General features: G+C 45.2%; 1 protein-coding gene across 1 annotated transcript in view; it reads left to right on the top strand.

The window, feature by feature from the left end:
* LOC143275783 (G-protein-signaling modulator 2-like) overlaps positions 1 to 7,545 on the top strand; it is a 112,161-nt gene extending 104,616 nt beyond the window's left edge. The window contains exons 15-17 of the mRNA XM_076580061.1: positions 156 to 348; positions 1,911 to 2,104; positions 4,697 to 7,545. Coding sequence (XP_076436176.1) covers positions 156 to 348; positions 1,911 to 2,104; positions 4,697 to 4,888 — 579 coding nt within the window. The 3' untranslated portion in view covers positions 4,889 to 7,545. The remainder of the gene's footprint in view (positions 1 to 155; positions 349 to 1,910; positions 2,105 to 4,696) is intronic.
* Positions 7,546 to 12,174: the final 4,629 nt, after the last annotated feature.

Raw genomic sequence — 12,174 nt, 5'->3', positions numbered from 1 at the left:
GCTAGTAAATTTTGTGAATGAAATACCTCTATGAACCCTGCCTGTGACCGACCACCTGACACCACACACACGCACACAACGATGCTAATATCATCGCCGGCGCTTCTTCCCCCCCCCCCACCCCCCAACCCTCCCTCCTCCCCCTGCTGTTGCAGAAGTCCAATGGGATGATGGAGGACCTAGATGATGATGGGTTCTTCGACCAGCTGTCCCGCTGCCAGAGCCGACGGATCGACGACCAGCGCTGCTCCTTCCGCCTCTTGGAGAGCGGCGCCACCACCCCCACCGCCACCACCCCCTCCCACAGCAGATCCGCAGAGGACAGCAGTAGAGAGCTGGCTGCTTTAGGTGGGTGTTGGGATTATTGGGTAGGAGGACTTTCAGTATTATGTAATGGGTTTCCGTATTGCTATTTTGGCGATTAGGAAAAGAACCCCCCCCCCCCCCCCCCCCCAAAAAAAAGCCACCTTTTTTTCTTTATTTTATTTTGTTCCGGTGTAAAGTCACTCACTTTAGTTAATTAAGTGCCCTGGCCGTGCTATTCAGTATTACAAGAAAAGCAGTCACTTCCACCCGTGTATTATTGTGTTTTCATTCTTCTTCAGAACTTGAGATTTGGTACATGGTAGAGTTCTTGTTTTTATACTCTCAAGCTCTGTCTCGGTCTCTCTCTCTCTTCTAATTCTCTCTCTCTCACTCTCACTCTCTTTCTCTCTCTCTTTTTTATTAAAAATTTTTTTTTTGTAAGTATATTTTTTTCAGACATCTTTCCCCATCTATATAACTTTATGGTTGGGTTTACACCTGATCAGTGAAGATCAGCCCCCGCACCCCCCCCCCCCCACCACCTCTCTCTCTCTCTCTCTTTCTTTCTTTAGCATCTTTTCTGACATCATTTTCCCCCCATGTAACTTTATGATTGGGTTTACACCTGAAAAATGTGGATGTCTCTCTGAGTCTCGCTCTCTCTCTCTCTGTCTTCTAGTTCTCTCTCTTTGTAGCATATTTTCTGACATCTTTACCCCCTCATAACTTTAATTTGGGGTTTACACATGAATTAAGATAAAGCATACTCCCTCCCCCTCTCTCTCTTACACACACAGCACACACACACACAGACACACACGCATATTCACACACCACTCAGCACCCACCTCACTCCCTATCCCCAGTGGCATCCCTTGTCAATAAAAAAGAAACAAAAACAGATAGGCATCACACACACCACACCACAACACACACACACACTCACCTGCTGCCAGTTGTTTCCCTCTCCTTCCCAGTGGCGTCCCCTGCCAAATAAAGAACATATGGACAGCACACACTCACAGAACACAAGACACACCACTCACAAAACGCACATCTCGTCCCGTACCCATTGTTTCCCTCTCCTTCCCAGTGGCGTCCCCTGCCAATGAAAAAAACAGCACACACCACAACACACACACACATCACAGCACGCACGCACCACACACCACACACCACTCAGAGCACACTCTCACCTGCTGCTGGTTGTGTCCCTCTCCTCCCCAGTGGCGTCCCTTGCCAGATAAATGACATATGGACAGCACACACACAACACAACACAACACAACACACACCACTCACAGCACACACACACACCTCACCCTATACGGGTTGTTTCACTCTCCTGCCTTGTGGCATTCCCTGGCAATAAAAACAACAACACACACACACTCTCACCTGCTGTAGGTTGTTTCACTCTCCCGCCTCGTGGCGACCCTGGCAATAAAAAACAACACACACCACAACGCACACACACACCTCACCCTATACTGGTTGTTTCACTCTCCTGCCTCGTGGCGACCCTGGCAATAAAAAACAACACACACACCACAACGCACACACACACTCTCACCCGCTGCCGGTTGTTTCCCTCTCCTCCCCAGTGGCATCCCCTGCCCGGGAGGAGCTGATGGACATGGTGGCGGGGCTGCAAGGGTCGCGCATGAACGACCAGCGGGCCTCCCTGCCCACCTTCCCCGGCCTCAACTCGGGTGACGTCATCAACCAGCTGCTGACCCACTCCAGCGAGCGGGACGTGCCCGACGACAGCTTCTTTGAGATGCTCATGCGCTGCCAGGTCACATACCTTGCTGTATATATACATATATCTATATCTATATCTATATATAAAGAGAGAGGAGGGGTGAGAGAGAGACGGACGGACAGACAGACAGACAGATGCTGTTGCAGAAACGGTTAGTTTTCGGATTTCCGATCCCAATTTTCAGCAGTGATTCAGGGTTCCAGGCGGCATGACTCCAGTGTTGTGTTCCCCCGTCACATAGCTTGCTTTAGATATATATCTATATCTATACATATACAGAGAGAGGGTGGGTGAGAGAGAGACGGACAGACAGACAGACAGACGCTGTTGCAGAAACGGTTAGTTGTCGGATTTCTGATCCCAACTTTCAGCAGTGATTAAGGGTTCCAGGCGGCATGACTCCAGTGTTGTGTTCCCCCGTCACATAGCTTGCTTTAGATATATATCTATATCTATACATATAAAGAGAGAGGGTGGGTGAGAGAGAGATGGACGGACAGACAGACAGATGCTGTTGCAGAAACGGTTAGTTGTCGGATTTCTGATCATGACTCCAGTGTTGTGTTCCCCCGTCACATAGCTTGCTTTAGATATATATCTGTATCTATACACATAAAGAGAGAGGGTGGGTGAGAGAGAGAAAGAGATGCTGTTGCAGGAACGGTTAGTTGTTGGACTTCTGATCCGATTTTCGCCAGTGTTTAAGGGTTTCGATGCGGTTTGTGTTTTTGTTCTTGGGGGGGAAAGGCATTTTACTCTGATTTTCCTCACTCCACCCAGGTGTGAATGGGTACCTGACTATTGATTGGGGAAGGTTCAGAAAAATGGTGGCAGGAGAAGATTTGAACCCCCACCTTCATATGCCGAGCCCTAGACACAGTGGATGTGAATTCACTGCCCCAACACGGTGGATGTGTATTTTCACTGCCCTGACACAGTGGATGTGAACTTTCACTGCCCTCACACAGTGCATGTGTATTTTCACTGCCCTGACACAGTGGATGTGTATTTTCACTGCCCCAACACACTGGATATGAATTTTCACTGCCCTGACACAGTGGATGTGAATTTTCACTCCCCCGACCCTGTGGATGTGAAATCACTGCCCTGACACACTGCATGTGAATTTTCACTGCCCTGACACAGTGGATGTGAACTTTCACTGCCCTGACACAGTGGATGTGTATTTTCACTGCCCTGACACAGTGGATGTGAACTTTCACTGCCCTGACACAGTGGATGTGTATTTTCACTGCCCTGACCCAGTGGATGTGTATTTTCACTGCCCTGACCCAGTGGATGTGTATTTTCACTGCCCCGACACAGTGGATGTGTATTTTCCCTGACACACTGGATGTGTATTTTCACTGCCCTGACACAGTGGATGTGTATTTTCACTGCCCTGACACAGTGGATGTGTATTTTCACTGCCCTGACACAGTGGATGTGTATTTTCACTGCCCTGACACAGTGGATGTGTATTTTCACTGCCCTGACACAGTGGATGTGTATTTTTACTGCCCTGACACAGTGGATGTGTATTTTCACTGGCCTGACACAGTGGATGTGTATTTCACTGCCCTGACACAGTGGATGTGTATTTTCACTGGCCTGACACAGTGGATGTGTATTTTCACTGCCCTGACACAGTGGATGTGTATTTTCACTGCCCTGACACAGTGGATGTATATTTTCACTGCCCTGACACAGTGGATGTATATTTTCACTGCCCCGACACAGTAGATGTAAATTTTCACTGCCCTGACACAGTGGATTTGTATTTTCACTGCCCTGACACAGTAGATGTGAATTCACAGCCCCTACACAGTGGATGTGAATTTTCATTCCCCCCCCCGCCCCCCCCCCCCCCACACACACACACCCCCCCGTAACAAGTCTTCAGTATGTTTGTGTGTTTTTTTTTGTTGCTTTTTTTTTTTTTTTTATGGACTTGATTATCGGGCATACTTACTGTGTGTCGTATTTTTTTTCTTGCACCTGTGACGTGGGAGTTGCCTGTTGGCAAGTTTTGGTTTTGTGTGTGCTTGTATTTGTATATGTATATATGTGTGTGTGCATATATATACATACATATATATATATATGTATGTGTGTGTGTGTGTGTATCATTTATTTATAATTTTTGTGTATTGTATGTAATAATGCTTGTTTTCAGGATCTTCTCCTCTTAAAACCTTTGGCAAAAAAAAAAAAAAAAGATGTTATGATCACGTCTTGGTTTATGTGACTGTACTTGTGGCTGATTGTTGGTTTCTTTCTTTCTTTTCAATAGTTTTTGAAGGTTCTACAGGATGGATATTGACCAGAGTTTTCAGCCCTGATAACGGTTTTAATTTTATTTAAGCAATAATAATCACAGAGTACTGTATTTGATGAACTCTTAAGGTGATATCCGCTCCCCTCCTCTCCTCCCCCCCCCCCCCCCCCTCTGTAAATCTTGTAGGGTGTAGATCTGATTTTGACAGAAGTGGTTTGGGTGGAGGGGAGTAATGGTTGATGGTGGTGGTGGTTTTACAGTCTCTGTGTGCATGTGTGTGTGCGTCTGTGTGTGTGCATCTGTGTGTGCGTGTGTACCTCTGTGTGTGTGTGTGTGTGTGTGTGCAGGCATCCCGCCTGGAGGACCAGCGCAGTGAGCTGCCCCTAGAGCTGCCTCACCCCACGGTACCCGACGAGGACTTCTTCAGCCTCATCATGAAGGTGCAGTCTTCCCGCCTGGACGAGCAGCGCTCACACCTCCCCCCCTCCAAGTCCACCCCCTCCACCCCCGCCGGCAAGAAGAAGAAGAAAGGGACATAATTGCCGCTGGGCGCCCCCCCCTCCCCCTGCCCCCACCTTCCCTTGGAATGATTAGCCTTGATTTTTTTTTTTTTTTTTTTTTTTTTTTTTTTGTCTTGTCCCCCATTGTTAGCTGCCACTTGTATCGGGTCGGTTGTCTGAACTACAAAGTAATTTGCGTGTTCAGGGTGTTGTGAGCTGAGTTCGGAGAGGAGAGGCCTTGATTTTTTTAATATTGTTTTTGTTTTGGGGTTGTTTTTTTTTGTTTGTGTGTGTGTGCGTGTGTATTTTGTACAGTTACCTATGATAGTATAGCTGGCTTGTTTGTTGTAGATGATCATTCACTGTGCGTTAGACATTTCTGCAGGAATTGGAGAGGAGAGTCTGTGTGACATTGGTGTACATGTGTGTGCAGGTGGCTCGGCTGGGCTGGGATGTGGTGGGGTAGGGTGGGGTGGGGTGGGTGGAGGTTGCTGTTGGCTGAGCTGTTACATGATAATGTCTTGACTGACGGCGTTTTCTTGATTGACGGCATTTTCATGATTGGTGGGCATTTTGCTGCTGTGGTGTTGCCCGCTGGATGTTTTGGGTCTTGAAGTGGATGTGTGTGCATGTGTGTACAGTGTGTGTGAAAAGTGTTATGTTTGTGTATGAAAAATAATGGTGTGTGTGTGTGTGTGTGTGAAAAGGGTGTATTGTGTGTGCACTTTGTATGTGTGTGTGTGTGTGTGTGTGTATAAAGCAAGTTAACAATCCTCAGAATGCATTATTTAACGCATTGCCTGTGAGAGTCTTGTCTCGAGAGAGAGAGATATAACAAAGATATTTGTTGAACTGAAAAAGTATGGAAGGAGTGATGATGTGTAAAAAATAAAATACATGCACGGAGAGAGAGAGACAGAGAGAGAGAGAGACAGAGAGAGAGAGAGACTGAATGATAGTAAGGACAGGAACAGGATGTCTCCACACAGAAAACCTGTCTTCACTTTGGGATTGTCACCCCCATCATCTCTTGTGGGACTAATCCAGTTCTCTTTGCATGAATCAGTTTCTCCTGCACTCTGAGCTGTTTCCTTTGATCTTGCATGTCCTTCTGTTGTTGTTTTTTTTTCTTTGACCGCTTTTATTAAATGATTTATCTGTCTATTTATTTATTTATTTATTTTTTTACAGTAAATACAAGACAAGGGAAGCCCAGCTGTAACCAGACTTTGATTCAAAAAAGAAAAGGGTGGTGAGGAACTGCTGTGGCTTTGTGTTTCATTGGAATGGAAGACATAAGTAGGGTTTTTTTGGGGGGTTGGTTTTGTTTTGTTTTGTTTTGTTTTTGACACATTTCCGACCAAGCAAAATCTGCTGCTCCTGGACAGAGCAGTTTTGACTGTAGCAGTCTATGCTACGGGTTATTATGTGTTGCCACAGTGCAGCTCCGAACTTTTTTTTTTCTTTTTCTTTTTCTGCAAGGATAGTTGTTTTCCCCGAGTGGATTTGTCCACATATATTTTGCCAGGGATGTTACTGTGGGTTCTTTTTATGTGCACTAAAAAAACAAAGTGCATGCTGCACATGGTCCCCCCCCCCCCCCCATTCCCCCTTTATTATCTCAAATTGAGAACATGTTGTGACACTTTAGTCTCCTTTTGATGGGTTTCTCACCTTTGTATATATAGACTGCAGTTAAAACATCGACCCACACTAGCACTTCATATTTTTTACGGACAATAGAAAGTAGTCATGTCACAATGTTTCAGTATGTAATGAAGGAGTCTCCCATCGGACCGACGGATGAGTAGGCAGGCAGGCTTAACTGTCGGTGTGTGTCCTCATATGGGAGGCTGATTCTGGATGCGCAGCACTTCCCACAGGTGTTGCAAGGGAAAACATCTCCAGAAGTTGAGCCCTGCTTCCTTCGCTCACGCTTCTCCTTAATGGCCAGGGTTCTCTTGTTTTCAGACGTCTTTATGCCACTAGAGCACAGCATCCTCCAGCGACACTGGTAAAGGGCATCAGTTTCCCAGGAAGCGATGTCTATGTCACAGGCTTTGAGGTTTGTCTTCAAGGTGTCCTTGAAGTGTTTGCAGGTGGCCTTTCTTCAGCTGGCCATACAGTAGCATCTTCGGGATCCTGCTGTCTGTCATGCAGACAACATGTCCTGTCCAGCGTAGCTGACACTGGATCAGCAGGTTTTCAGTGGTGGGCAGGCCGCTCCTCTCTAGGACCTGGAGGTTGGAGACCCTGTCTTGCCACTTTATGCCTAGGCATAGGACATCTCAATTGTTTAGCAGTTGAAGCATGTGTTCAACACAAAACGTGTGAATTGTTGAATGAGTTGAAATATGTGCTCAACGCAAACAGCGCACCCGTCACATTCTTGCAGATGCTGTCATTTATTGAAACACACTTGTACCTTAACCAAGATCGGTGCTTAAAAGGTTACTGTGTGTGTTGTTATTAACTGATGTCCTCAGAAAGAGGAGATAGTGGCCATGGTAGTTCCCACTCACTAATTTAGGTGTGGCAGTGAACACATCGTGCCATTACTGTTGGACCAGACACACTTGTTGTGGACCTGGCGATGAAAACGTGGACATTAAAATGCTGTGCTAACAGTGGACATTGAGTTGACCAAAATGACTTACACCTTGTCCTTAACGGAGTCAACCAGGCTTGGGAAACAGAGATGTGAAGCGGTTTGGACGTTGCAACAGGGTATAATTGTCACATGGAAGTTCACACATCAGTTTAATTCATCGTTGGAGCAGGCATTAGTAACGTAGCCCTGCAGTTGTCTCAATCTTATCAGTACTGATAAAGAAGTGTGCCCCATGAAGAACATGTGGTGATGGAATTCTCCGTTCTCACAAGCTACTTGTTGAAGGGAGCTGAATCCATCTGCCCACAGTTCTGAAGATGGTCACACATGAAAAAAAGAGTGTCACGAACTGCATGTTTAGATGGCAGTCCCACCCCCCAACCCCCACCCCAGAAAACAAGAGTATGACTGTCTGCGTAATGGGAGTAAAAATGGTCATAATATAAGAAGCCCACTCGTGCAGTATTCCAGTCAACATGGGAATCGCAGCCCACAAACAACGAAGAAGCAGCAGGCAAGCAGTAGACACTGCCATTGGTTAGGTGTGCAGGCAATACCCACTACTGGTACAGTTCTGATGCGCTTTAATTTTAATTTTATAAGTTTTTTTTTATTTGGTAACGGGCAAGGTGATGGGTGTTGCTGGGTCAGTCTAAATTTAGTCCCTTGCAGTGAAAAGACATAGGAGAAAAGAAAGAGTTACCGGGAGCCATTTCAGTTTCGTTGCCGTTAGTTGTTGCGCAGGTTAGCAATCTGCTCAGCTGATGGCATTAGAGATGTGAAATGAGGTGAGAAATGATACAGCGTGACTGTCATGGTCCTGCTTTTGGGACAGGGGGGGTGTGAGACATAGATCTGAGTAGAAGTCACAGGGGGGAGGGTTGAGGGGGTGGCAATAAGTGGAGTCCATGTGCACGAAGGTGTATGAATTCGCCTGTCTTTGCAAAGCCAACAGTTGATAATGTGTGAATGGCGTTAGTGATTTTTGAAAGTTGAGACATGGAGGTGTGTGATCCTTGTGTATGTGTGTGTGTGTGTTGATCTGCATGAGTGTGTGTGATCTGCATGTGTATACATGTGCGTGTGTGTATCTCTCTGTATGTGTGTGTGTGTGTGTTAATCAAGTTGTTCATGCAGCATGTCCAACAGCACTCACATATGCTCACTTTTGTTGTATCTTCATATCGTTTCTCTTGAGTGCCCAATATTGTTGTAATATAAGTTTCACCACCAAACAAACAAACAAACAAAAGAAATGATAATAAAATGAGAAAGTCCTGTTGACTTGCATGTGTGAACTGTTGTTTGTGCTCTTTGATTCATGTTGTTTTTTTAATGTTTATTTTAAGTCTTGCCATTTTTTCATTTTTTATTTTTTTTTATTTAACAGTTCTTAGTTGTGATCTCTGGTGATGTTAGTTTTGAAGCCTTGGGAGGAGTTTGCACTTGTTTCAACGAGATTGACACATGATGTGCAACAAAGACATGTATGCTGTTTCACATTTTGGAGAGTGTTACACTGTCAAAGTGAAATTCTGTTGACCCGGAAAAAAAAAATGATGCAAAATTATCATGCGAAGAATTGCGCAAATTTTGCCTGCAAAGAAAAAAAGTCACCGACAACAAAATTTACTGACCAGTTTTGATTGAAATTATGATGCCATTACATTAAAAGTAAGCAATCTGTGTTGAAAATGAGATGTTTTTTACGGCATTTCTGTTGCCATGGAATGACGGGCGCAATAGCCGAGTGGTTAAAGCACTGTCAATCTGAGGGTCCCGGGTTCGAATCACGGTGACGGCGCCTGGTGGGTGAAGGGTGGAGATTTTTACGATCTCCCAGGTCAACATATGTGCACACCTGCTAGTGCCTGAACCCCCTTCGTGTGTATACGCAAGCAGAAGATCAAACATGCACGTTAAAGATCCTGTAATCCATGTCAGCGTTCGGTGGGTTATAGAAACAAGAACATACCCAGCATGCACACCCCTGAAAACGGAGTATGGCTGCCTACATGGTGGGGTAAAAACGGTCAGACACGTAAGAGCCCACTCATATGCATACGAGTGAATGTGGGAGTTGTAGCCCACGAACGCAGAAGAAGAAGAGAAGTTGCCATGGACGAAGAGACATGAGGTAAAGAGGAAGTGCTAGTTATGAAGCTTAGGCAGCAGCAGTGTGTTTACAATATGGTCAAGCAACTTAGTGTTGATGGAAATCTTTTCAAGAAATATATGCGGCTAACAAAGAGGATAGTTTTCCTTGAGCAACAGACCTGGTGTAGGTGAATCTCATCAAACACTGTCTCACCGGAGAAGGGATCTTTCCGAAGATTTAGTAAATTTTGCATGCAGAATTAAAAGTTTTCACTCCCTCGTGTGAAAGAAAAGTTTCATGTTCGTGGGAAATCAGAGCCTATGGATTTATGAAATGACAAAAAGGTGGATGAGTTTTTTTTTTGTTTTTTTTTTGTTGTTGTTGTTGTACTGTGAAGTTCGCATGTGACATTCGCATTAGTTTTTCAGGTCTATGGAATTTCACTTTTAGAACACACCTTCAGATTCTGTGGACAGGTAGAAGTTGTCGACACTCACCTGGGTGCTTAGTGTGTTTGCTCACTGTGACACAATGGCTGGGAGGACTATAACATGTGCAAAGGATTTCAGTACTGTCAGCTTGGTGATTCTTTTTTTTTTTTTTTCAATTTTGTTCCGGTGTTAAGACACATGTCTCAGTGCATCATCTTGTTCAGCGCAGCAGTCTCATGTGTCTCCAAAACGCGTTTCTGTATCTGTGATATAGGAACACGAAAGGAATGGCTTTCTGCAGATTGTTCTGTCTTTTGATATGTACGTAACATTTGTTTGAATATTCTTAACCATAAAAAAAATATTTTCATCATAAATAATGACCAGTTAGGGGTTTGTGTTGAAGGAGAAAGCAGTGCAGTAAACAGTCGTTAAATGCATGGAGTTGTGAGCGTGTGGAGAGGATGGGGTGTGGGAGTAATGGTTGACCCTCCACCCCCACCTTATAGCACGTCACTGTACACCCCATGGTATTGAATGATAGTCATTCATATCCAACCCTCCCCTTCCTAACTCAAAAAGGTAGTATGACTGCCTATGTGGCAGGAGTAAAAGCAATCATAAAAAAAAAAAAAAAAAAAAAAAGCCCACTCGTGCACCATACGAGTGTGGGAGACGCAGACCACGAACGAAGAAGAATGAATAATATGGATACTTATATAGCACCTGTCCTCGGTCAAATTTCAGGCACGCACACTTGAAGAAGAAGAAGTCATGTCCAACTACAACCATCAGAACAGCAGAGGACGCAACTGGTGTCCAGACTTATCTAGGCTAGAATTTGGTCATAGTGGAGAGTATTTTGCCCATAGTTACATCCCCCACTCTCTCTCTCTCTTGGGGGGCCAACCACTAGGGGGCCGTAAGTGCCCCCCAGGACCTGCAGCCGGCCGGTCAGAAACTTTTCACAAAGACAGAAATCGGTCAGTGCCAGTCACACACACACACACACACACACCCCGCCCCCCCCCCAGCCACGGAAGATGAGAGAAGTTCTCAGCATGCAAGCAAACCAGTGGTGAGACAACTGTGACTTGGAGGACACGTGGTGGTTGGTTGGTTGGTTGGTTAGTTTGTTATTCAACTTTTGTTATGCAGACCTGGTCCACCAGCACTGTGCATGCCTTACCATTTACAGCACTTTGGGGAGTGTTTTCAATGCTGTGTTCCATAGCCCTTGTTTTGAGGCTCATGAATCGTGGAAGTGTGATATTATGCGTGAGAGGTGTGCGTGCGTGTTCCATAGTTCTTGTTTAAAGGCATGTAATCGTGTACATAGGATATGCGTGAGGGGTGTGCGTGCGTGTTCCATAGTTCTTGTTTAAAGGCATGTAATCGTGTACACAGGATATGCGTGAGGGGTGTGCGTGCGTGTTCCATAGTTCTTGTTTAAAGGCATGTAATCGTGTACATAGGATATGCGTGAGGGGTGTGCGTGCGTGTTCCATAGTTCTTGTTTAAAGGCATGTAATCGTGTACACAGGATATGCGTGAGAGGTGTGTGTGTGTGTTCCATAGGCCTTGTATTGAGGCAGGTAAATCATGTAAATGAGATACTATGGGTGAGAGGTGTATGTGCATGTGTGTGTGTTCCATAGGCCTTGTATTGAAGCAGGTAAATCATGTAAGTGTGATACTATGGGTGAGAGGTGCATGTGCATGTGTGTGTGTTCCATAGGCCTTGTATTGAAGCAGGTAAATCATGTAAGTGTGATACTATGGGTGAGAGGTGTATGTGCATGTGTGTGTGTTCCATAGCTCTTGTTTAAAGGCTTGTAATCCTATACACAGGATATTATGCCTGAGAGAGAGGTGTGTGTGTGAATGTTCCATAGCCCTTGTTTTTAGGCATGTAATCGTGTATACAGGATATTATGGGTGAGGGAGGTGTGTGTGTGTGTGTGTGTGTGTTCCGTAGCACTTGTTTTCAGGCATGTAATTGTGTACACAGGATATTGTGTGTGAGAGAGAAGTACGTGTGTTCCATTGTCCTTGTTTTGTGGCATGCAATCACGCATACAGGATATGAGTGAGAGACGTGTGTGTTACGTAGCCATAGTTTTTAGACAGGTAATCATGTACACAGGATATTATGTGTAAGAGAGATTGTGTGTGTGTGTGTGTG

This window comes from Babylonia areolata, chromosome 31 (genome assembly GCF_041734735.1).
Source record: "Babylonia areolata isolate BAREFJ2019XMU chromosome 31, ASM4173473v1, whole genome shotgun sequence".
Classification (NCBI taxonomy): Eukaryota; Metazoa; Mollusca; class Gastropoda; order Neogastropoda; family Buccinidae; genus Babylonia; species Babylonia areolata.
Note: the sequence above shows the minus strand (reverse complement) of the source record. Positions and strands in the feature narration are given on the sequence as shown.